The 27,268-nt window shown below is 41.3% G+C and overlaps 1 protein-coding gene and 1 long non-coding RNA gene across 4 annotated transcripts in view; one reads left to right on the top strand and one right to left on the bottom strand.

Annotated features, from left to right (window-relative positions):
- The window catches only part of LOC138949331 (uncharacterized), a 617,348-nt gene that overhangs the window by 301,803 nt on the left and 288,277 nt on the right, over positions 1-27,268 (top strand). For all 3 annotated transcript variants that reach the window (XM_070321116.1, XM_070321117.1, XM_070321115.1), the window contains 2 exons: positions 14,867-14,950; positions 16,510-16,590. In XM_070321116.1, the coding sequence (XP_070177217.1) occupies positions 14,867-14,950; positions 16,510-16,590 (165 nt within the window). The remainder of the gene's footprint in view (positions 1-14,866; positions 14,951-16,509; positions 16,591-27,268) is intronic.
- On the bottom strand, positions 6,746-12,968 carry LOC138949324 (uncharacterized). The gene is made up of 6 exons (XR_011450234.1): positions 12,638-12,968; positions 12,000-12,095; positions 11,424-11,518; positions 10,697-10,759; positions 10,263-10,356; positions 6,746-7,018 (listed from the first exon to the last, which is right to left on the bottom strand). It is a non-coding gene; the product is annotated as an uncharacterized lncRNA (long non-coding RNA).

Here is a 27,268-nt window from a genome sequence, read left to right as displayed (position 1 = left end):
GCGACCTGATCAGCAGGGAGAGCTGTCAGCATCGCCCAGAAATCAGAAAGCCACCGCCCGTATCTGTTGTTGTCGTACGCCACCATCCATGGCAGCATGGCTCGCAGAGATGTGACGTACCCGTCCCAGTTGCATATATGGACCGCGTGTACATTCTGCATGAGCGCGTCCGTCATGGTCAGGAATTCCCTCCAGTAGTCCGCCATGTCACTGCCCTCCACATTTGTGAATAAGTTGGTGATGAGGCTCTCGAGGTCAGCATCCTCCTCCAGTGCCTCATGAGCAGCAGCGCGGGATTCTTTGGAGAGACTTGTATCTCTGAGGATCTTCAGGCTCTCCCTAGTCTCACCACCCAGGTCAGACGTGAGCCTCCCCTGCACTAGCTGACTCATAAGCGCCTCATACATAAGCCTCAAGCAACGCAGTCCCCTCTTGTAATGTTTGCCTTGCAGCGCACAATCAACGGAGCCCTCAGCAATAACTCCTCCCGCCACGAGTACGTCCCCTAGCTCACTCCCCTTGTAGCGTTTGTAGATAGCACTCATCATCACACACTGTGTATGGAAGGGACCAAGAAAGGGAACAATGTCACGGTATTTGTTTGGGTTCTCGGCCTTGAGCAGGGTGATGAGGACGAACACGGGATGGTCTCCCACTAAGAAGGCAAAGGGCATGCGCTTAGTGGCGATGATGGTAGACAGCTTGTCCATGATGTCATTCACAACTGACTTGTTGGGAGGTTGGTTGTATGACGTGTGAAAATAAGCCTTGCTCTTCCACTGCGCCATATTCAAGCCAGCATGAAACCCGTTGAAGGAAGGAATAGTCTGTTCGGACACATCAGGGCGGTCACCATTCACGTCCGCACGAGCAAGGACATGAATAATGCTCCGCTTGCGCTGTTGTTCTGTACTTGACGAGAACGTTGTGGGCTTTGTCCGGATGGGTGGCTCACCGCGCTGGATGGTCTTATACGGCGTGACTACCTGCATCTCAGATGCCTTCTCAGTCAATGTCTGCGACACATTCTTGGCATCTTTGATGCGCGTATGCTCATCCTGGATGTTTGCTTCGTCCTCCTGTACACGATGTTCCAGACGCTGCAGAAACATCCAGTTACAGCGGTGTGCAGTACCCCCTCCTGTCAAGGTGTCGTTGGAAAAGTCATCATTGTCAATAATGCTGATGCTTGGTTTTCCCTCAGCGATCTCGTCAGGACAGACAGAGCACCGCTCGAGGTCATGCATGGTCCAGAGGTCACGCAGGAGTAGTACGTTCGGGTAGCTGATCCCTATGCCCAGCTTGTAGTAAGTGTCCACAAGCTCTTTGCTGCGAGTCATCCCGTGAAGGGTGACGGTGGCATTGATGGCGGTCGTGGTGGGCCGATTTGTGACGTACTGTGTAATGAGAGAGGCAAGCGATAGTGTGCTTGGAGACAGATCTATGCCCTTTTCCCCCCGCAAAGCAGATAGCAGCTGCACCATGAGAGGAGAGAGCTCTTCCTCCTCTTCTAGCTCCTCGACCCTCGGCGGCCATGGGATGAGTTTGACTGCCTTGACGTCCTCCTTGAGCCGCTCGGCCACATTACGCACCAGTTGCTCATTGCTGACACCGATGGAGAAGAGTGCTGCTTCAATATATGAACCACCCCCAGATGTGTCGTAGACTAGGTCACTCTGGTTCCTCTGAAGGCGGGAATAAAAGCAGAACTTTTCACCAAACTCTCCCATCAGGATCTCTTTGATATAGGATGACTTGGTCCCAGTTGTTGACAAACCATACCGAGCAAGGATAGAGCTGTAGTCTTGGAGGAGGCTCTGTAGTGACCTTAGCTCATGTTCCTCAAAGATAACTGTTCGGACGTAGTCAAAGAACATTGTCTGAGCTTCACGGCGATTGACATTGTTTATGCGTGGGAGTTTGTCATCATCACCCATTTTCTGGTAACTACGCACATATTTCAACCAGCATTGTCTGTGGTATCTGATCTCAAGGGCGTATGGCTGATCACCTGCAGAATCGATCAAACAGTTGATTCTGTCTCGCATGCTCTGATCTTCCAGGACAACTGTGTGGCTCTTGAAAGCTGCCCATGCATCATCGTACTGAATGAGAGACAGCTTTGATTCTGGGTGCTTGGCCGACTCCGGTTTACAGCACCAGACACATTTTGTTTTATCGTGTATCTGCCCTTCTACACTCGATCGCAGTCGCTTGGCAGGTGGAGCGGCATCTGGGGGAAGCACCTCAGACATCGAGGAAGACTGAGATTGGCATTCATCCATCTCTCGTTTTTTTCTGTCTTTTCTTGGCTTGTTCCAGTTTCCGGGTAGTCGCAAGGTGCAAAGAACATGCCTTATGGACACACTGTCCGTTGTGACCATTCTCCCAATTGACAGTTGTGTAGACATCTCCGAATGTGTCTAAACCGCTCCACAACAAGGCCTTTTGCTTCAGATTTTCCCACCTCCCAACGGAGGTAATGGCATCCGTGGCTTCATTGCAAAGCTCACCACACTGGAGCACACACGGAACGGCGGTGGACATTGTCGTAAGCTTAACCACCAACACCACAACGTCTCACAACGCTCCGTCTCGTACAATCCCTGGAAACACAGAAATAAGTATCATATACATGTTACATATGAAATCATACAAACTGAGAACAGTTCATTAACTAAGACGGGTGAAATAACGTGTTAATTGGTGATTTGTGGTGCTCCCGTTCAAACGTTTAGTTTTCACACTACCGGATGTCGGCCATCTTGAATTTCTGGATGAAAATGATGTCGTAACGTCAAATTAATATCGGAATCGGAATCCTCATGGTCGACTTACCCGAAAAAGTGTCTTTGTACATAATTCTAGGTGCTTTGGTTCAAAACTTGATTTTTCCAGATAGCGCTGGCGGCCATCTTGGATTTTGGCCTCTGGTGAAAAATGCCAGCATTTTTCGAAGGTGTAGGGGGTTCTAATTTTGTTCTAAAGGGTCCATAGAAGTCAAATCAATCGTCAAACCTTTGCAGCCAGAGAATGGTCACGGGAGTAAGGATCTGGACCTAACTATGAGTATCATTATTATGAAGAACATGACATACCGTATTTGAAGCAGTTCTCATTGAAGTCGAGTGACGTGCACAGATCTTCGATCTCTCTGGGTTGAAAAGCTTGTCAGATTTTTCTTGTAAACGCAGCTCGCCATTCATCATTTTTGACTCACATGCGAAGCAAAAGTGAGTCTATGTACTCACCCGAGTCGTCCGTCCGTCCGTCCGTCCGTCCGTCCGTCTGGAAAACTTTAACGTTGGATATTTCTTGGACACTATTCAGTCTATCAGTACCAAATTTGGCAAGATGGTGTATGATGACAAGGCCCCAAAAACATACATAGCATCTTGACCTTGCTTCAAGGTCAAGGTCGCAGGGGCCATAAATGTTGTCTAAAAAACAGCTATTTTTCCCATTTTTCCCATTTTCTCTGAAGTTTTTGAGATTCAATACCTCACCTATATATAATATATAGGGCAAAGTAAGCCCCATCTTTTGATACCAGTTTGGTTTACCTTGCTTCAAGGTCAAGGTCACAGGAGCTCTTCAAAGTTGGATTGTATACATATTTTGAAGTGACCTTGACCCTGAACTATGGAAGATAACTGTTTCAAACTTAAAAATTATGTGGGGCACATGTTATGCTTTCATCATGAGACACATTTGGTCACATATGATCAAGGTCAAGGTCACTTTGACCCTTATGAAATGTGACCAAAATAAGGTAGTGAACCACGAAAAGTGACCATATATCTCATGGTAGAAAGAGCCAATAAGCACCATTGTACTTCCTATGTCTTGAATTAACAGCTTTGTGTTGCATGACCTTGGATGACCTTGACCTTGGGTCAAGGTCACATGTATTTTGGTAGGAAAAATGTGTAAAGCAGTTCTTAGTGTATGATGTCATTGCTAGGTTTAGTTATTTGACCCTGACCCTGAAGGTCAAGGTCATGTAAAGGTCAAGGTCAAGCATGTGAGTCGTATGGGCTTTGCCCTTCTTGTTTACATTTAGTCAAGTTTTGACTAAATGTTTAAACGTAGAGGGGGGAATCGAGACGAGGGTCGTGGTGTATGTGCGTGTGTGTGTGTGTGTGTGTGTGTGTGTGTGTGTGTGTGTGTGTGTGTCTGTCTGTCTGTCTGTCTGTGTGTGTGTGTGTGTAGAGCGATTCTGACTAAACTACTGGACCGATCTTTATGAAATTTGACATGAGAGTTCCTGGGTATGAAATCCCCGAACATTTTTGTCATTTTTTTGATAAATGTCTTTGATGACGTCATATCCGGCTTTTCGTGAAAGTTGAGGCGGCACTGTCACGCCCTCATTTTTCAACCAAATTGGTTGAAATTTTGGTCGGGTAATGTTCGACGAAGCCCAGACTTCGGTATTGCATTTTAGCGTGGTGGCTTAAAAATTAATTAATGACTTTGGTCATTAAAAATCTGAAAATTGTAAAAAAAATATGTTTTTTATAAAACGATCCAAATTTACGTTCATCTTATTCTCCATCATTTGCTGATTCCAAAAACATATAAATATGTTATATTCGGATTAAAAACAAGCTCTAAAAATTAAATATATAAAAATTATTATCAAAATTAAATTTTCCAAATCAATTTCAAAAAACACTTTCATCTTATTCCTTGTCGGTTCCTGATTCCAAAAACATAAAGATATGATATGTTTGGATTAAAAACACGCTCAGAAAGTTAAAACGAAGAGAGGTACAGAAAAGCGTGCTATCCTTCCCAGCGCAACTACTACCCCGCTCTTCTTGTCAATTTCACTGCCTATGCCGTGTGCGGTGGACTGACGATGCTACGAGTATACGTTGCATTGCGTTCAGTTTCATTCTGTGAGTTCGACAGCTACTTGACTAAATGTTGTATTTTCGCCTTACGCGACTTGTTTCCTTTTCTCGGCAACACACGAAACGTCAAAAGATTAGTAGAGCACCTTCAACGATCTGCTCTACAGTTCTAAATTGCACAGTAAGAACCAGGCATGATGATGACAGCCGATGAAACACAACAAACTGGTCACACGAAGTTTAAAAACAATGGCTGTCTGCTAGGGAAAAACTCACACCGGAAGTAAATGTTCTGTCAAAATCGTTTTTCCCGCTTTCCGCTACTTGCTGAGCGCGCGCAACGAGTTGGCGATCCTGTCAAGGGATATCTATGACCTCATCAAGCTATGATGTCATTGGTTGATTTGGTAACAGCTAAAGGCTGTTCTTAACCAGACGAACCATTGGTTCGCCGAACTAAGGTTCGCGAACCATGGTTTGTGTCTTAACTGGGTGAACTTGTTCGGCAAACTCAAGGACTAGTTCGTCCAGTTAAGACACGAAACCTGGATCGCCGACAAACGAGGGGAGTTCACTCCGAGTTGACAATAAAAGCAAGTAAGTTATTCCCCTTCCAAAAATGGCTGCCTCCAAGACGAAATCACCGATTGAGTGGTAACTCCGTGCTGGTTGTCGATTTGGGTCTCTCCTTCCGACTTGATCATGGTGCACGAAGCCTGGTAATCTTGAACTTTAGTGTGTTAAATTCATAGCTCAGAATCGAGTGGCATACTTTACTTATTTTAGATCCAAGTACCTGTAATCAAGCCCAAGAACATTTATCATGAAATTAATTGACGGATTAAGCTCCAAACCTAAGCATAATTAATTAATTTGGTTGTTTGATCGGCGAAAATGGCGTAGGTTGTCAACCAAGGGACTTCAATTACACGACAAAGTTGCCTCCCCTGTCCGCTGACACGGATAATTCCTTCTTTGACGCATGTAAGCAAAATGCATTCGTACCAGAGTACGCTATGATTCGTACAGTTCATCGGAGTTCATTCCGTGACTTTAAAGGGATCTAAAAGACTTGTTATGATTACAAGTGCAGGTTCTCCAAATTTGGAGGCTTGAATGCCTCTGAATTATGAGCTATGAATTTAACACATTAAAGTTCAAGATTACCCGAAGCCTTCCATGTCATTTACCCTCCTGGGTTAAAGGTTATAAATTGATTCGAGAAAATAACATGACTGGTATGGACTGATCATTGTGTCTACCATGGAGCCATCGGGGTTCTATGGGAAATGCTACACAAAAAAACTTGCCTGTGAAAAGGGAAAGACGGTGACCAAAAATAAATGATGATAGCGATATTTCTAATTGTGGATCAGCAGAGTCGAGAAGCATACATGATGTTTACCAAAGTGTGTGTGCGTGTCTGTCTGTCCACGTGTGTGTTTGAGCTCTTTTCGGTACAGAATATGAGTTTGGGGATTGAGTGAAGAGGGAGACCTAAAAAAAAACTACTCGGTATTTTGGTTCTTTTTATCACAATTCAGTCTGTTTTAATTTTCAAGTTATATCAGAAATTTTCTATTTGCACTGATACACTGGAATCCCTTGTGGATGTATTGCTTTAAGGGTCTACAAATAGTACTACTGAACCAAAATCATCCTGTTTCTTTACGTTTTGAGCAATTCAATTGTCTTGTTTTTTTGTTTTTTAAAAATTTGATTCCTCTTCATTCTTCTCAAAAAAAGCTTTCATTGCGATAAACAAAACATTACTGGATAGACATTTTCTTGGAGAACGTCTGTATTAGCAAGCATTTAAAGTAGGAGGACGATATGGAACGTACGATAAAAGGATGTGCTTTAGCTTTCTGTCTCATCATTTATAAATGTTGCCCTTCAATCACACACACACACACACACACTTTTGATCCAGCTCCAACCATATTTCATAAGGCTTTATTCAGGGTTGTCTCTTGTTCTTAAACATCCGATTTCTAAGCACACGTCTGTGCTGAGAATATGAACATGAACCGATATGAACATCAATGTCAGCCGCCTTTTTATTATGAAATAATGTTCATTTGTGTTCCAAACACTTCCGAAGAATACTTGTTGGTGTGTCTTCAGTCGCCCTGACATCATCACAACTCGACCCTGTCCTGCAAAAATACAAATATATACAGGGTGACACCCAAACATTCAACCCAAACAAATGCTTATTTCTTTAACATCTGTTGACCGAATTAGTTTTTTTTTTTTTTTGTTGTTTTTTTTGGGTCCCTGTCCTGTCCTGTCTTGTCTTGTCATGCCTTGTCTTGTCATCCCTCTATTGGCCTACTGGCAACCTTTTCCTAACTTGTCTTGTCTTGCCATGTCTTGTCTTGTCTTGTATTGTATATACATTTAGCATACATTTGGGTAAAGGTTTGCGAACAGGTAAGGGGTGTAAGAGAGAGAGAGAGAGAGACAGAGACAGAGACAGAGAGAGAGATGGTGGTGGTCTATGTTACATTACACAGGTCAACACAGTTGCAAGTTCATAGGTTAAAGGCTGCCCTTTTCGTAGCGTTCATTAATTAATTCCTATTGTTTACATGTGCCAATAATGTTATAAAACTGTACCTAAGGGGATATAATAACGATTGGCTGTAGCTTTCAAAAACAGAAAAAATTATTTCAGTATTGCAAAGTGGTGTTGATAGTGTCGAATGTAGACAGAACAGTCTCAAAGTGAAAGTGGATGTTTTCCGGAAATTGCGAAGTTAACAAGAATACAGAAAAGCGCGCTTTCCTGCTTAGCACAATCCGCTACCGCGCTAATCTGGCGTGTCAATATCACTACGTTTTGCACGTGGAAGGTGAGCGATTTCCTTCACGCGGGGATTGACGAAGCTGTACTGTCTGTGTTGACGGTCTAAAAATAGCCCAAGCCCTGGAGAACTGTTTCTAAAGATAGCAATAAACTTTATAAAGAATTGATTATTTCTTGTAATTGGTAAGGACTTCAAACCTAAAACTTTGCAGGAAGCTTAATTTATACATCCCCGCAACGATGGGAAAAGCCCTGGAAGTAAGTAAACTAATTAAATAGGACTTTGTCAGCCTTTAAATGAGGGGTTATTGTGTATAGTGAGGAAATAATTTTCTGATGTATTTTTAATTCATTATTGGTGTTTTATGCAAAACGTACGGTCAATATTGAAAGTTTAAAAAAGGTACTGCCCTCACATTAATACGAAGGCGGGATCACAGCTGGATAAGACAAGGTACGGCAATTTCGACCCGGAGGTCTCTTTCAGGGCGCACAGAGGATGAGACAACACAGGAGAAAAAAAAACCCCACAGATAATAGCACACGGAAGGAACGATTACAGCAGTTATAATTAAATTACTTTGTGGGTCAGGGTTTTTTAGGAGTACAGGGGAAACCCCTTTTAAGACCTTAAAAAATGTGAGAAAATCAAGTCTTAAAATGGAAGGGGTCTAAAAATGGGGGGTAATTTACAGGTTATGAACAGAACATCTTCTTCTTCTTCAGCGTTCCAGAAATTCTGGTGACGTGTGAGCTCGTTTGCCCATTTGGGTTCCCCACACTATACTCTGAGAGCATAGTCAGCTTCACTCCGCTTTCGTTGAGTAGGCATGCTGGGTATTTTCGTGTTTCCATAACCCACCGAACTCCGACATGGTTTACAGGATCTTTTCCGTGCGCACTTGGTCTTGTGCTTGCGTGTACACACGAAGGGGATTAAGTCACTAAGCAGGTCTGCACATAAGTTGACCTGGGAGATCGGAAAAATCTCCACTCTTAACCCACCAGCCGGCAGCGACCGGGATTCGAACTCACGACCTCCCGATTAGGACTAGGAGGCTGACGTCTTACCACTACGCGCCACTTCACCCGTCACAGAACATCTAAAGAAGCAAGATCTTAAAAAGGAGGAAGTCTGAAATGAATGGGTCTGAAAGGGGGGTTCCACTGTGGAAAAGTACCTGTCAGTTTACCTGTATGTATTAGGACCGGGTGGCCGATTGGTAACGCACTTGCGCTCGGAAGCGAGAGGTTGCGAGTTCGACCCTGGGTCAGGGCGTTAGCAATTTTCTCCCCCCTTTCCTAACCTAGGTGGTGGGTTCAAGTGCTAGTCTTTCGGATGAGACGAAAAACCGAGGTCCCTTCCGTGTACACTACATTGGGGTGTGCACGTTAAAGATCCCACGATTGACAAAAGGGTCTTTCCTGGCAAAATTGTATAGGCATAGATAAAAATGTCCACCAAAATACCCGTGTGACTTGGAATAATAGGCCGTGAAAAGTAGGATATGCGCCGAAATGGCTGCGATCTGCTGGCCGATGTGAATGCGTGATGTATTGTGTAAAAAAATTCCATCTCACACGGCATAAATAAATCCCTGCGCCTTGAATATGTGCGCGATATAAATTGCATAAAAATAAAAAAAATAAAAAAATAAAAATCCCTGCGCTTAGAACTGTACCCACGGAATACGCGCAATATAAGCCTCATATTGATTGATTGAATAAGACCACCCCTGACATGCGGCACATGCCAACTATCTACAAGTGCTTTGTGTGAACAGTAAAAAAATTTGTTTTCCTTTTTGCGAATTCATTTCATTAAACACAACAACAACAAAATTCATCAAATTCCAGCTGAGCAGAACGGCTTTCACAATTATCACTGGGCCTTTAAAGGCATGTTCCTCACCATATTACCCAGCATATCAGACACCACATGTTTGACTAGGTTTTTACATGGGAACAACAAGACTATACAGGATGGTAAAAAAAACCTCCCTATTTTCTTTTTAATCACATTTTTGACTGCGAAAAAAAAAGAGATCAAAAAGGAAATATGGCGCTTTTTTTTAGACACCCCTTTTTACGTCCAGCTTCTTTTGGTGGAGATTCAAGTTACAGACACATGTGAAATTCATTAAGCAAAAAGGTTCCCACTATGCACTGCCACAGAACACAACCAGGTTATTAATGTGCGGTACAGTGTATAATTATGTTTAAGTAAAAGGATGCCCTTCTTTTGTTTAATTGGAGCATCTATGATGTCTGACATTTTGGTTCTAACGGTAAGGAACGTATGTTTAGGCTCTAATAAGGACAGTTTGTCTTGTCAAAAGCCTCATGCATATTCCTTCCTCCCCATGCAAGACTTTCTTTTATTTGAATATCTGCCTTTATAGTACAAAAATCAAATAAAAAGGTCGCACTCTGCGCATAGCGACAAAAATCGCAATTTTACCAAGAAAACCTCACACTCTTTATGTGGAGAAAGACCCTGACTGTTGCAGTATGTTATGCATTTGAAAACATCTGAAAATTGTGTACTTGAATTCTACAGTTTGATCAGTTCTGTGTGTTTAAAAAGTTACCTTGATCATTCTGACATGCTCTTGCTCAAATCACATCCCAGACAATATTGTAGACTCCATTGATAGACGCTGTGGTGCATGGGAGAACTGCATTCTGAGGAAACGAAAAAAATATACACTGAGGAAGAACAGTCACAACAACATTTGCAGCAGCAACAGGCTATATAATTTTATTCAAAGAACACTTAAATAAGGTAAAATGAAAATCAGTGTTGTGTCAGTAAATTTGATTTGGGGGAGATGGAAGGATTGGGGTGGGGGTTTAGAGGCGGGGATAGAAGGATAGCTGGGAACCGGGGAAGGTGGGGTGGCTAACACAGTTTGATCATGTAATGACTGGTACAATGTTTAATATATCTAAAAAGGCAGCAACTCTGTAATGCATTATGTGAACCAACTTCTCCATAAACTAAATAAAGATCAGTAAAAGTTACCTCTTTCATTCTGGAATCTTTTTGGTCCCATCACAGCTCAGACGCAGACTCAATGGACAGATACTGTAATGATGAAAATAACACCAGCAATTTAAGGGAGAACAAGAATTATGCAGAGAGGAAAAACAGTAATGAGTAAGAACAACAGCAGCAGCAGCAGCAGACTCAATACTCTTACTCTACATAACACTCTCACTGAATGACTGATTCAGTAACTAAATCCCAGTGAAAGGCAAGTGATCAAAATTACTTATGTAAAAACAGAGAAATAGAGAGAGAGAGAGAGAGAGAGAGAGAGACAGAGAGACAGAGAGACAGAGAGACAGAGAGAGACAGACAGACACAGACAGACACAGACAGACAGACAGACAGGCAGAGACAATGCGAATGTGTGTGTGTGTGTGTGTGTGTGTGTGTGTGTGTGTGTGTGTGTGTGTACATGGGAAATGCAGTGCCATTGAAAACAAACACTTGCTTCATTTAAATATCAACAGTTATACAACATAAGAGCCACTAGAAAAGTTGTACATGAAAATAAATGTTGCTCTTGCTGATGGAAAAAGAGCAGGGGGAGAGGGTCGATGTTGCTTGCACTTGCAGATAATTATGCACTAACATCCAGCTGTTTTTCTGGGTGTACTGTAACCCTGTAATGTTTAAAGCAGAAATGTTTGTGGATCACGTTATGCTTCTGCTTTTAGATCAGTTTGAGTATTTGCAATATTACCTGGATCATTGCGGCATCCTCTTGATCACATCACATTTGAGACTTTGACCTATATAGACTCCATGGGCAGACGCTGAAGTTATTACAAGGGCATTCTGAAAAATGACAATACAAAATTTATGCAGAGATGTAGAACTTTACATTACACTTACAGAAGCAACAACCAGAGAGCTGATTTATACAGGTAGAGAGAGAGAGAAAGAGAAGAAGAAGAAGTAAAAGAAAAAAGAGAGCATAGAAAGAGAGAGGGGGTGGGGGATGGGGCAAAGGGAGTGTGTAATGTGACGTGAGGAAGGGGAAGAGCAATGGAAAATGAAACTCTCAGTACTTTTAATTTATATTAACAGTTATGGAACTATTTGAGCACTACCCATAACCACAAACAAGGTACAGACGGCAACATATGTTGCACGGAAGGGTGGGGGTAGTTGGACTGGAGAGTGTTGTTATGGGTTTAGGGTAGAGCTGGGGCGGAGTGTGTATGTAACTTGATAATAATAAGCATGATCAGTTAGTGCTAACAACTATCTTGATCTTCACAGACATAAATTGCACAATGATTTCACCACCATGTACCTTTATTTTTGCCCTTGAGTTAGGTGGAAGACAATGTTGAGTGGTGAACGCAAGTTGTATTGATCACTGGGTCATCCTGCGGTCCGGGCCATTGATCTGCACATTGCACCAGCACAAACAAACACAATGTTATGATCTCAATCAGCCTGCATGGTCAATCATGAATCTAAGAACACAAACACTGTCCAGATCTAATTGAAAACGAGATCATCATTAGTTGGGAAATTCAATGAAAATCTAGCAGTCAACGAAGCAGACAGATCTGTCCTTGCGATTGTTGTTGCAAGCAGATAAATGTGTGAACTTCCTTATCTCAACGTTATCATTCAACATATTGATATTTTGCCTGATGGATGTTGTGCCGATGAGATAAACAAACAATCAAAATCAAAGTCTTTTGCCTGATGGATGTTGTGCCGATGAGATAAACAAACAATCAAAATCAAAGTCATAAACTTTTGAAGAAAAAAATTAAACAAATTGAGCAGAAAGAATCTAGCTTACTGCTGTGCTGATTTCGACAAAATCAATGCGTTTACATGCCGAAGTCATTCCTGCTTTTATTCATATCATACTAGATGATCCTAATGCACAACAATACGAAAACGAGCTCAGCGAAATGAGTAACACTGCCTCACCTGCACTAACACAATGCTGCAGAAGCGAAGGTCGTCTACGACTGGAAATTTCGAAGTCGAACAGCGGCGTTTTTTCACTCTCAGCGGTTGTCTTGCTCGGAAAAGTGAAAAGCTTAACTTGAAATCGAACGGAAGTCACCATTCTACCTTTTCGTTCAAGCGTTGTTTTTATAAAATCTCAGAAAATGTAATTTTGACTTGGGTGATTTCGTCCGCCATTGAGATTCAGTTTTTCAATAATTTGTCTTCCTCCTTGGCAGAAGAGTCAAAGGTTCGGCCCGATCTTCAAGGTTCCCAAGACATGACTTGCAAACCCCGAACCTAGTTCGCCGAACCTGCCAAACCTAGTTCGAAAACTCAGGTTCGTCTGGTTAAGAACCAAGACAAGTTCGCCGAACCAGTCTTGAGGTTCGCCGAACCCCACGAACCTAGTTCGCGAACCAAAGGTTCGTCTGGTTAAGAACAGCCTTCAGTGTCTGGTGATTTTAGTCTTGGCTAGACTATTATGGTGATAACATCATGTAAGATGTCATACTGTCAAAAATGAGGTCACAAAAGTGTTTGAGTACACATGCTTTGTCTTGGCAAGCCATTAATTTTATTTGGTCAAGAAAATTATTGTGCTTGAAAGCTTTTTTTTATCCTACATACGTGAGAGAGACACCCGTGAGATAAGTAGAGGTTACATGCCGAGTCTCAGTGATTATCAAAAATAATGGTCGAAGTTAGCGGATCATGAAAAATGCGAGCTTCAGCGAGCTTTTTCATGACCGCGAACTGAGACCATTATTTTTAATAATCACTGAGACGAGGTATGTAACCTCTTTATTCCTCCTTTCTTCAGCTATTCAAAGAAAAGAGGAATTTTTGTGCGAAAGTTTGATCGAATCCAAATCACTCAACCAGTCTACCTGCGCTGGCGATTGAATAATGCGCGGTTGTATAGTTCAGGGAAAATCAATTAATTCTGTTAACACTTCTTGTCAGTTTCCCTGTTTTGGACTAAAATCAAGTACACAGTTATGTTGTTATTCTGCTGTGCCGGTAAAGGCAGATAGTGTGTGTTCTGATCATTTTGTGGTATCGCTTAGGAAATGTTCTTTCTTCGAATGGGACAAGCAGACGAACTTTTGCACCCGTGTTCCAACGTTAAAAACTGTATGAAGTTCCGTTTTCTGGGGCAAAATAGTGTATGAAACCGCTGTATGTTCTTTACATTGATGCGATGTGTGCATTTGGTTGCGTGTGATCTGTTTATAAAATGAAATATTGTCGAAAACTAACCGTCGGATTGCAGTCTCTTGTCCAAGCAACTCAGTTCAGAAAATGTGGAAGGGGAACTACTCTTGTCGTACGCGAGTTACTTGCCTTGGGAGTTTGCGTGCACTCATAAGAGATCTAAAGCGAGTTTCTCTGCACTGATCGTTAGATTTGGATTTAGAAAACAACCAAACTCATAGATTTTATATGGAGATAAATGTGTTCAAGCCTGTAGTTGCCAGTTTAAATGCAGAATGTTTGTATTGTTTGGTCTAGAGATGTATATTTCGTACATTAGAGCGTTCGGAACTTTTCAATCGCTAAAGTAGTTCCCTCAAAGTCTAACTCATCAACATGTGAGCTATCGAGGATTCAGGCCCGTTGTTGGGTAAGTGATTTTGGTTGTTGGGTAAGTTACCGAAAAATAACTAGCCCTACACCTTTACAGAGAGAAAGAAGCAGAGGGGGGAATAATAATCGTTCAAATCGCTCACCTTTCGTCTGAGAGGCATAGTGAAAGGGCTGGTCAAAGACACACACACACACACACATACACACACACACACACACACACACGAACACACACACACGCACACACACATACATATACGCACGCGTGAAAAAAGTGGTTAAGGTTGCCCACCACCCAAAACATGCCCCGAGGGGCTTCGCCTCTGCAAGTCGTGTCAAAACCATTCGTTCGGGCGTCCAGGATTTATCTTCTTCTGGCCACTGGCGCTCGTCCCCCCCCGCAAACGCTACTAGTGTCGGTACGTGCGATGACGCCGAACGACAACACGCCTGTCTCGGTTCCGTTGTCGTTGTCGGTCCCGTCTTCCCCGCAATGTCTATAATATTTAAGTTTCAGGCCGTCAGATTGAGTAAATGTTTTGATATCGCTTCACAATTCTTGTCTCTCTTGTTTTTGCAAAGCTTGATTTAACGTTTGAATGACATGGTGTTTACCAGAATTTGAGACTGGCGAGAGCTGCGCAGATCAGAACGAGCTCAAAGATTGTCATGTGGAGAACACCTGTGTCAGGGAAGTATGCCGTGAGTACAGCTGTATTGTCACACACACAAACACAGTAACACACACACACACACATACACGTACGCACGCACGCACGCACGCACGCACACACATTCACAGACACACACACACACATTCACACACACATACACACACACGCATACACACACACGCATACACACACACACACACACACACACACACACACACACACACACACACACACACACACACACTCAACAATGATTGTTTTACTTACTTAATGATTTCGTCACTTGTTTCAGAAGTACATGTATTGGAGACAATGACAAAAGGTGACGTTTTCATGTCAGTATGTCCCAAATGACATCACCAGTACATTTTTCATTCTATCTAATCTGTTTTCGTTCTATTTTTTCTAATAACATGCGTTAACAATTGATTGCCAACTGGAATGGAAGAGCACAAAAAGTGTAACTTGATATGTAGTTTCTCTAGAGGGAAAAACATCTTCCACTTTCATGTCAGTGTGTCCCATGCAACATACATTTGCCAAACAGCTATGTGTAAGTAGATTATTTGTTAGTGGTATAGAAAATACAGATCAACAATCAAAGTCAGTTTTCACATTCATTTTCTACCTATTTCTTATTTGTTTATTCTTTTGGCAATGGTGAAATGTCAGCAATCGTGTGTCATTCGGGACAGTAGACATGACACCTGACCTTTTGTCACTGTCTCATTGTTTTAAAGCAAGCAATACGGGTTGCTGTGATTTTCTAGTCTTGTTATTTACTCACCGGAGCAGTCAAAAGAGCTGTGTCAGGGTTTCAAACCGACCAGCAGGACATTGCCGAAAAGGCTGAGCGTTTAGGTTTTAGTAATTGATTATCACAAATTTGAAGCTGTAAACCTAATTAGATAAGACACAACTTTGACCGAGTCTTGTTGGCCCAATGCAAAGCTTAAAGATCATGGTTGGGACAAGTTCGGATATAGAAAAGGGGGGGAAACGTTTTGTTTGGTGTTTTGAAAATAGGTTCTTGCGGTTGTATTGATTGCAATTTACTATGTATTGTGGTTGTATTCATTATAATTTACTGTGTATTGTCAGGGCCGGACAACGGGGGGGGGGGGGGGGGGGGGGGTTAAGGGGGTTGCGCAACCCCCCCCCCCCCCATAGCCTAAACATGTACCTCACTTATTTAAAGGTTATTGTTTTTTTAGTAGTGGTGGGGGGGTTATTTTATGCTGTTTCATGCAAGGAGCGGCCATTTTCCTATCTCAGAATATGACATACCCACCACTGGCAACCCACCCTCCTATTTGCCTAGTCCGGCCCTGATTGTGGTTGTGTTGATTATATTGTGCTGTGTATTGTGCTTGTATTGAAAGGACTGTGCAGTGTATTGTGGTTGTATTGATTGTCATTTTCTGTGTATTGTGGTTGTATTGATTGTATTGTGCTTGTGTTCTATGTATTGTACTTGTATTTAATGTTCTGTGCTGTGTATTAAGCTTGTATTGATTGTACTGTGCTGTGTATTGTGCTTGTGTTCATTGTATTGTGTGCTCTTGTATTGTGCTTGTATTGATTCAGTGGTCAACGTCGGCGGTGACTGTACGGGGAACTACAGCACATTCTGCACAGATGGAACGATATGTGACGGCGGCGTGTGCAGTGAGTCTTCTCCCTCGATTTGACCTATTTTCTTGTGTTCCAATCGTTTTCCTATCTTTTATGTCTTTCTTTTTCTTTATATATTTTCCCTTTCTTTGATCTCCTTTCCTTCTTATGTTCATATCGTTTCCCTTTCTTTGATATCTTTCCTTGTGTTGATTGTCACAAAGATGTGGGTATGATATTTGTGATGTGAAACCACGTCGTGGTTTTAACCTCCCTAATTATTGAAGTGCGATGCGTAGGGGACAGGAGAAGCGTTATCACGAGTTTCGTGCGTTGCACGAGAAAACCCTGGTTTGACATGAGTTGTGTTTATGAGAAATGTAGCTGGTCTGGGTTTAATAACGTCACAATTTTGTAGATGCTCGACAGAGAAGGTTGTCTGGCGTTTGTCAAGTTTGTCGGGGACAAACACTCTTTCAAGAGACGGGTCACTTAAGGTAAATGATTTACTATGTTGTATATTACTGAAGCTTGAATATATAGCTGGAATGTAAAGATTAGTGTATACAAAGTGCACTAAATTCTAGTGTGAAGTATTCAGAGAATTCTTGTGATTGTATCACGGTTTTTTGTTGGGAAAGTTCTTGAACATAAATGTTGTTACGCATTTATGTTATGTTTAAGATGGTGATGCTATGTATGGTAGTGTTATTCATAGATTAAGTATAGCTTGGATATTGACTGTTGACGGAATGTGAATGTAGAATGAACGAGAATGCCTGAGATGATACATGAATGTTTCGGAAGAAGATATGGTTTAAGAGAATGTTGTATTAAGACTTGGGTTAATTCTTTAGGAGTTTCCATGAGGAGTTTTCCATGGCGTGGACAAGGGACGGACCTTACACGGGAGAATGCGGAGCGATGGTGCACATCGGCGCAGAGATGGCTAGACGGAGGAGTCTTCATCGTTACCGGTCGTAGTGACGACGGTTCTTTTCGCTAATGGCGGAAATGTTTCTCGGGGAGAAACGTGAAAGGTGTGTGTTGGCACCTTTAAGGAAAGTTTCTGGGAATTCATCAGCTACGGGATTCAGCGACACAAGGATGTGTAAATGACGACATGCAGTGAGCCGTGATACGAACTCGTGTCTGTCAGCACCTTATCTTGTGCGTTAATCTATCTTTGAGAAAATATCTTTATACTATGTATTTACATGCATTGAGTGAATACTATATGTTTGTGTGAACTGTGTGTTCGAGAGGTTGATTCGTATTGTTGTATTTGAAGTGAAGAATTGTTATATTTTGGTGAGGAAATAATAAGTCTGCATCCTCCCAAAATTCTGTGTTTGGAGTGTTTTGGTGTGAAGTTTGAAGTCAGTGTAATAAGATAGGGCAGAACACGTTTTCAGAAAAGATCCTTTATTCACACTACAATCCACTTCATGACATTCATATCTTTTCCCTTTCTTTGATCTTTCCTTGTGTTCATATCTTTTCCCTTTCTTTGATCTTTCCTTGTGTTCATATCTTTTCCCTTTCTTTGATCTTTCCTTGTGTTCATATCTTTTCCCTTTCTTTGATCTTTCCTTGTGTTCATATCTTTTCCCTTTCTTTGATCTTTCCTTGTGTTCATATCGTTTCCTTTTCTTTGATCTTTCCTTGTGTTCATATCTTTTCCCTTTCTTTGATCTTTCCTTGTGTTCATATCTTTTCCCTTTCTTTGATCTTTCCTTGTGTTCATATCTTTTCCCTTTCTTTGGTGTCTTAGTAGTAAGGATCGCGCATAAACCACCCCCTCGCAGCCCCCAAAAATGCGCAGCCGTATTTGATAGAAGGTTAGAGGTTAAGGTGCCTGGGTTTAAGTAGTGGTAAAGAGGGATTGTGTTTAAACGGTTTTTATTGAGCTCATATTTTGTCATGTTATTTCATGTGCCTGTACAGACAGGTTGCTCGGTACTAATTACCACCCCCCCAGGGTGTTATGTCACAGGATTACTGCCCCTCCTTTCTATTGGTGCTTAATGCAGCTGGGGTAATGACAGTAATCCTGTGACATAACACCCTGGGGGTGTTTGATTGACGGCAGCGGTTTTTTACTTACATGTTCTTATTAGTACACCGGCTAACATAGGTGGTTATTTTTATTTGTTGTTGTTGTTGTTTTGTTGTTGTTGCGGCGTTTTGTTTTGGGTACCTTTACACCCCAATAGTCAGCCAGAAAAGTGTTAACATTTCACTGGACTGTCTAAAGAGTCGCATATATGTGTTTACCCTCCCTCTGTGTTTTCACGGGCTTGGGACCGTTTTGACAGGGTATGTTAAAGCCACATTGGTTTTTTTTGGGATTAAACAATACGAGCATTATTTACAGAAGCAAAACATGGTTTAACAATTTATTTACAAAAACGACAAAGTAGTTTGGCATTGGAATGTTAACAATATCACAGGCAGCCGGTATCACAGTCAAAAAAAGAAAGAGACCCGTTAGACGGGTATCACAGTAAAAAAAAAAACCGAGAAAGAGACCCGTTAGACGGGTGTAGGCAGGGTTGAAACCCCATCAGAGGCGATCACACGCTTGATGTAGAAAAACGAGAGTGACTTTTTGGTTTGAGAATAAGTGAACATAGACTTTCCGTCTGTCTTGAAACCAGTGTTTGTACCGCCACCACTTTCTTGCGTTATAAGCACCTGTTGGTAAGACTCTTTTTTTCAGTTTGTTTTGGTTTTTGTTTAAACCTTTTGAACTAAATTTGTTCCCACTGTCTCCCTCACAAAAGTAGGTTTTAGAACACAAACCAATGAACACATTTCCTTGGTATTCGGTTTTAAAGAGACCGGGTGTTCGTTTATCGTACTGGACACGCGCTGTACAAGCCTGACAGAGAGTCGCGTCCCATGGGGCGTTAGCTAAACGGGTGTTTTGGAATGTTGCCTCGTGTTGGTCACAGGCTTGTGCAGGGAACCATTGGTTATACACTTTGTAAAACTGCTCTCGCAGTTCAGGACGAACCACCTCTTCTAATGTTGAAGCGCTAAGCGCCATGTATAGAGAATCTGTATCCATTTCCAAAAGCTGGTAGTCGGCTCTGGACACAAACTTATCTAGAAAATCAAAATGAAACTCCAACATGCGTAGTTTAGCGTACTGGTAAACAAAGTAACCAATCTGAGAGGGAAGTGACCAGTTGATTTTTTTTAAGCAATCTTTACTTCAGTGACAGCCTCTGTTACTTCTGTTAGTTTTTGAAAACGACCGTTGTTGATCAGTTTTGAGGCCTCGTCAGACAAAACGTAATGAATATCACGATGGTTGGCCACGTTAGTTAAGGTTTTCCCGTAGGCTGAGTTACCGAGCAGTTTAAACGTTTCAGCTAAGATAGCTTTTGACGGGTCTTGGTCCCCTGCTCCTTTTGCGTTTGAAACGCTGTCACCAAACTGACGGAAACAGGTTTTGGGTTTATACTCTACGATCAGCGTGATGTTTTCGACAACCAACCCGTGCTGTACGTACCAAAACAAGAGGGGTGTGGCTAGCAGAATTTGTTCACCGTGGTAACTCCCTACAAGTGTGCGGCGTGGTTGGGTTAAGGTGTTACGAGTGTGTTCAAGTTGCGGTTCTTGCTAATGTTTTCACTCACTGAGTTACTTGCCTTGATTGCGACGGCGTATACGCACGGTCCAGTGTGCATTTGACAGGGGGTGCCCAATATGCACGGCTAGAACTAAGATACTTCTTGATTTCAGTAAATAGTTTCATTACATGTCAACTAGTTTGTTTTCAAATGATTTTTTTTGGGGTATGGCAAAATGGTATTGTGTGAATAACATCATTCGGTCGATTGTACGCACGGCGCCGTGCTTCTAGTAGCTCTCAGTCCATTCCTTCTTTCCCGTATGGAAACAGACGTGTTTCTGGCGAAAGAATCGGCGTTTTCAACTCGCCATATCTTCATATTCATTCGGACTAGAACAACGAAATATAACTTTCTTGTAAAAAATATCCCGAGCCTTGCGACTCTGGTAGTCATTTTGTTACGCGAAGCGGCCTTTGGTAGGTACGACAGTTTTAGTCACCCAAGTAAATATATCTAAAACGCACGTGGACGAGTTTTTCAATGGCGTATTTGAAGTCTGGGAATGTTGTGATTACAAATCATTTCGGGGCACCCCTCAGTCTATACGTACAGACGAACAAATTGCATGGAACGAAAGTTGAGAGGCTGGACTGTAAGTTGTTGTTTTGACTTCTACAAATCTCGCAGGTCTTTTATGCAAAACAGACTCAAAATTGCATTTTTCACGCAAGTGTAGATGACGAGACTATCGAAGGAATGGAATACACGTGCCTACAGATATAATAGACAGATACTGTCTATTTATATCTATGACTTACCCTAGCCCATATGTTAGAATAAAGAACATACTTTGCTCTTTTGAATGATGTATGATTTGGCACTGTACATAGGATTTTAGACCTGTCCCCAAAGTGATTTTTCCATAAACCCGTCAAAAAGCTCACTCTGTTTTGGCCGTAAAAAGCGCCCAAATGCAGTCAATTTCTAACCTGTGTCGTGTGTTCGAAGGAGTAAATCTCAGCGATGCCATTGCCTTGCAACCTAAAAGAAATATATTTTAATAACCCGCTAAATGAACGTTTTCTTTAGTGTGAAATAAAAGCCGGAGATTTGCTTCGTTTCTTTGCTGCGACACAAAACCAAAACCAACTATAGATCTGCGGTGACATTATGAGTTCGTTTTCGACATTGCAGTGAAGTTGCGTAGATCTTCGACGATTCCCGTTCGGTTTAATGTGGATGGAGCTTTGATTGAATGTAACTGCTTTGAAAAGTTACAACATGAGTCCTTGGGATCGATGTTTTTCGGTAAACTTCTTCGTATCCTTGACTTTACTTTTGACTTGAACAGATCCAGATCGGCTGGGGCTGTTGATCGCCTACACAGATCTGTATGAAGTTGACTCGACACGGCGAACCGCCGAATCCGTGCCCCCTCGTCGGTCCTACCCCCAAATCCCTTACCAGCCTCAGACCCCACCTCACCATTCTAACCTCACTTGCGCACTATGTGTGATTATCCCTTCCTCATGTGTGTGTGTGTGTGTGTGTGTGTGTGTGTGTTGTTTGTTGTGTGAGTGCGTGCAGGCGGGCGGGCGTGTGTGTGCCCGTGTGTCTTTGTGTCTGTGCATGTCGTCTTGAGTGCGAGAAAGCGAAGTTTTGAGAAATAGTGACAGTAGATTCCTTTCTTAAACTATTTATCAAAGTGAGAGTGGGCGTCTATTACAGCATTGCGAAGCGGACCTGCGCATCTACCCGCTTTGTTTGTCTGTTTGTTTATGTGTTCGTGTGTGGATGTGGATGTGTGTGTGTGTGTGTGTGTGTGTGTGTGTGTGTGTGTGTGTCACAGTTAATATGTGTCCATTTGGTTGTATGAGTGTGAAAGTGTACGTATTAAAGGGGGGGGGGGGGGGGGGAAGGGGGAGGACCTATGCGTTTGGCTTCATAGTTCCTTTATACCAGTAACTTTTTTTTTTTTCTTTTTTTTTTCAAAATTTTAATCAATCAATAAACACGTGATAACAAACATGGTAACTGTATGTTTTCTGTTTGTACACATAATTTCTCATTTACATGCTTTATCTTAAATCAGAGACAATCAACAATTTGTTTCTAATTAATAAAACGTCAGACTAACGAAATCTCAAAACAACATGATTTCCAAAAATAATTTCCAGTGTTGATCGTGAATCGGTTTTTGAGTCACTTGAGAAAAAGTGACTCTATGTAATCGGTCAGTGTTAGTCTGTCCGGCCGGCCGGCCGTCCGGCCGGCCGGCCGGCCGTCCGTAGACACCACCTTAACGTTGGACTTTTCTCGGAAACTATCAAAGCGATCGGGCTCATATTTTGTTTAGTCGTGACCTCCAATGACCTCTACACTTTAACGATGGTTTCGTTGACCTTTGACCTTTTTCAAGGTCACAGGTCAGCGTCAAAGGAAAAATTAGACATTTTATATCTTTTCTCGGAAACTATCAAAGCGATCGGGCTCATATTTTGTTTAGTCGTGACCTCCAATGACCTCTACACTTTAACGATGGTTTCGTTGACCTTTGACCTTTTTCAAGGTCACAGGTCAGCGTCAAAGGAAAAATTAGACATTTTATATCTTTGACAAAGTTCATCGGATGTGATTGAAACTTTGTAGGATTATTCTTTACATCAAAGTATTTACATCTGTAGCCTTTTACGAACGTTATCAGAAAAACAAGGGAGATAACTAGCCTTTTCTGTTCGGCAACACACAACTTAACGTTGGGCTTTTCTCGGAAACTATAAAAGTGACCGGGCTCAAATTTTATGTGAACGTGACTCATTGTGTTGTGAATAGCAATTTCTTCCTGTCCATCTGATGCCTCATATAATATTCAGAACTGCGAAAGTGACTCGATCGAGCGTTTGCTCTTCTTGTTTTAAAAATGCTTACGCACATCTTTGCGATTAAAATAATATGATTAATCTTCTTCATATTTTTGCTGTTACTTTTAATACCAAAAAGCACATCTGTAACATTCAACCTAATTCTTTCGCCAATGTTTACTAATATGTACATTTCAATATATTTCCAAAACCTGAGCACGGTTGGGCATTCAAAGAAAAAATGCTCCAATACATCAAGTTTATCCTCACAATATATACAGTTTTTATCAGCCTTCACTTTCATTTTACACAATAAAATATTAGTTGGATAAATGTTTTGCAATATTTTCCAATGCAGTACACGTAATCGAACTTCACTAGTGACAGTGGCTGCTAAGTTCCAATTCTTTTCGTCAATTTCAAATCCTAACTTTCTTCTCCAAAATCCTTCTGAACATGGTGGGCTGTATTTTTTGCCTACGAGAATCTTTCGAATTTCTTTTACTGATCTCACTTTTTTTCCACAAAAGGTCGGAATGTCACAGACTGAACAATTTACATCGTCTATAGCTACATTTCTTAAAAGGAGATGTACAGCTGTACGAACAACATTGTACTCAAGCAATTTATTTGCAGTGTAGCCAGTTGTTTCACACACTTCATAGGTAGCAAAACGTCCATTCTCACACACATCGCTCACATACATTATACCACTTTTAATCCAATCCGCAAAAAAGAGTGGGTTACCTTGACAAATTATATCTTTGTTGTTCCACAACAAACCCGATACAGAATTGCCATTATCGACTTGATTATTATCAAGCCATGCCTTCAACACAGCGGACCAAAATTCCGATTTAATACTGTCCAATCCTTTAAATGGTTTGCTATTAATGTTCGCAAGAAAACATTCAAAGCGACTCTAAAAACGGAAAAACAGTGCTTTTGGGAGCCATGACCATTTCTGGTCTTCATTAGACCGAGTTAGGTTCACAACCCAGCTTAACAAAAAGAAACACTGCATCTGTCGCAAATCAATCATATTCAATACACCTTGCTTAACTTCGTTACATAAAACAGTTCTTTTCACCTTTTCAAATGCCTTCCTGTTGCAGTCTTTTTTGCGCCACACGAAGCGAAACATTAACCTATTAATTTCAGTTAGAACGTCGTCTGGTACAATCAGCGCCTGCATTTTATAGACAAAATGTGGCAGAATAAACGTTTTAAATACACAGACTTTACCAATAATGTTCAAATTCCTTTTCTCCCACACGCAGATGAGTCTTTTCGCAACATTCATTCTCTCTTCCCAATTCTCTCTCACTTTTGACGCACGCATGTAATTACAGAAATATACACCCAGAATTTTCATTTTGTCTGTACATGCAAAACCGCAACACTCATTCCTACAGTTCTTTCGTGACCCAAACCACATTAGCTTGGATTTTTGGTGATTTATTTTCAAACTTGATATTTCCGAAAATTTATCAATCAAAGCCAGGGCTTGGAACATGTCATGTTCATCTTGCAAAAACAATGTAACATCATCAGCGTACAACAATACTTTCAAAACTTTATCCATATCTCCGTTGTTCCATAATGACATACCCTTTATATTTTTGGCCTCTCGAATTTTGATTGCTAACAATTCAACTGCTAATACGAAGGCTAGTGCGGAAAAAGGACAACCATGCCTTATTCCGGAATCAATATTAAAAAATTCAGATAACCAACCACAATAATTTACACAACTTCTTGCGTTTTTCATCAAAACATCAACCCATTTCACAAAATCAGTTCCAAAACCAAATTTTTCAAACATCTTCAACATACACTCTTTGGAAATGCAATCAAATGCATGAAAAAAGTCAATTGACACCATCAATCCAGGCTTATTATGTAAATCTGCATGTTCTAAAACATCATCAACTAATCGCAATAAGGTTGAGACACGTCTACCTTTTATATACCCAACTTGATCCTCATTCACAACACTCCCTACAACACCAGCGAGCCGAAGAGCTACACATTTCGCTAATAACTTATAATCTGTATTGGTCACTGAAATAGGTCTCCAATTCTTTAAATCATTTCTTGATAAATCTTTCCCTTTATGAATCAGTGTAATTGCCGCTTTACACTGTGAATTAGATAGAGTTCCATTCTTAAAAGCAGAGTTAAAAGAAGCAAGTATATACCTTTTTAGGCTCCTCCAAAAAAACTTATAAAACTCAACTGTTAATCCATCAATTCCAGGCGCAGAACCATTATTCATACGCTTTAGAGCTGACAAAACTTCTCCTTCTACCACTTCCCCTTCACAGCTGTCTTTCTGCTGATCATTTATTTTTAAAACCTTTGTTCCATCCAAAAAAATGTCAGTTTTCAAGCTCATGTTTCCCTCATCAATTTTTCGTTTATACAAATCAGCAAAATACGTTTTTTGGACGAGAATAATATTCTCTTGCGTTGTGACAATTCGTCCATTATCATCTGTTACACTTTCCATTATTTTTGCATTTGCTCTCGCCTTTTCTAACCCAAGAAAAAAAGGTGTGTTCCTTTCACCCTGCTCGATCCATTGAACTCTTGCACGCACCTGTGCTGCAGGAGATTTACGCTGCTCTAACAGTTCTAACTGCAGCTTGACCTTCTGCCGTTTACCTTGCGTTTGAATACAGTCAGGGGAGATCCCAAGGGCTTTATCCAACTCATTTAAGGCAGGTCAAATGGAGACAGGGATATTACTCTTCATACACAAAGGGAAGCCACTGAGTTGTGTCGCCATTTTTTCCTGGCAGGCTGGGAATTCGAACACATCGAACAGGGAACGCAGAAGAAGAAGAAGAAGAAGAAGAACACGTCGAACATTCGAATGACGTAAATAGAACAAACGTCACATTTTTCAGGCAGGGGAAGTGTGGTGACGCGGCCCAGAACAAATGACGTCAGAAAATGACGACACCGCCAGAAATAAAAACAATGCGACACGCCTACCAACCACGAGGTCAAAAACACGTGGGCATCTAATGAAATCGGTACAAAGCCGTTCTCTTTGCCAGTGACATCGTAATAATCACCAAAGCTAACATTGAAGCTCCGGTAGCAGGTAAGAGAGTGTCTCCCAACCCGTGATGCTCACAGCGTGATTGCATCAGAATACCACATGTTAAAACCGGTGTTTGAACTAGAATAAGAGCCAGTAGTATTAAGAACAAGTGTCTTGTGTATGCAGCCCTCTTTCTACTGTACGCTGGCAGCAGATAATACAATAATTGAAGTCCTTCGAGGCATAAGGGGCCCATAAGGCGAAAAATTGCTTTAATTCCACCCTCAAAAAGTCCCAGCCTTCAAACCGTAACAAATAACAGTACGCACTATTAAGCAAAATTATAAACCAAGCCTTGATTATTAATTTTTATTGTTACACTTGTATCAAACAAGTGACCTCCACCTTTTGATTGGCGTTTTTATTACATTTGAATCGGACTTGTGGCCTTTCAAAGTTGCGGTGACCTTTGACTTTCAACAGAGGTCATATGTAACAGTGGTTTTTAAAAACATAATTTAGTTGGCTCATATATCTGAGACAAATGATCGGACAACAGCCCTTTACATTATCGTGACACATATTTTTCTGAGGCACACTGGACAGTAATAGTGCAAAGGGTGGGGTTAATCAAGGGAGTGAACCCCCCCTAAAAACACTACCAACCTGTCGGGTTTTTTTGGTTTTTTTAATGCCGTTTTGATCGCTCTTGCGTTTACAACCCATCTCATCAAATCGTAATTTATTTCCAGGCTACCAGCAATAAAATACCTCAACATGAGGAACAAATTTAAAATAAACTCTGGCAAAAGACGTGACGTCACAAAGTTTGAGTAGGCGCAACATTTTCGTTTACCAGTGCACTTCGTTACCTGCCCATTGCTGCTTTGGGTGATATTTTTTAAATGACTATTCCTATGCAGATGTTTGTGTAATTGGCCGTTTTCAAAACATACCCATTTTTCGATTTTTCGGTCCAAAATTCAAAACGGGCACTGTCTTCCGAGACTCATAGCTCCGAAACGAACCCACTACCCTATATTTTTTTTATGCTGAATGCATAGCAGATAGATCGAACTTAAAAAATAACCAACTTTTGGGAGAAACCAAATTATATTTAACGGGTCCAGTGAACTACCTTAATTCTCCATACAATTTTGCAACATCATTTTTAATTTCAAAACTTTTAAGCTTACTAAAATTTTGGGAGAAATCCTTGATTCTCATTTTCAATA

Source organism: Littorina saxatilis, linkage group LG15, assembly GCF_037325665.1.
Source record: "Littorina saxatilis isolate snail1 linkage group LG15, US_GU_Lsax_2.0, whole genome shotgun sequence".
NCBI classification, from domain to species: domain Eukaryota; kingdom Metazoa; phylum Mollusca; class Gastropoda; order Littorinimorpha; family Littorinidae; genus Littorina; species Littorina saxatilis.
Note: the sequence above shows the minus strand (reverse complement) of the source record. Positions and strands in the feature narration are given on the sequence as shown.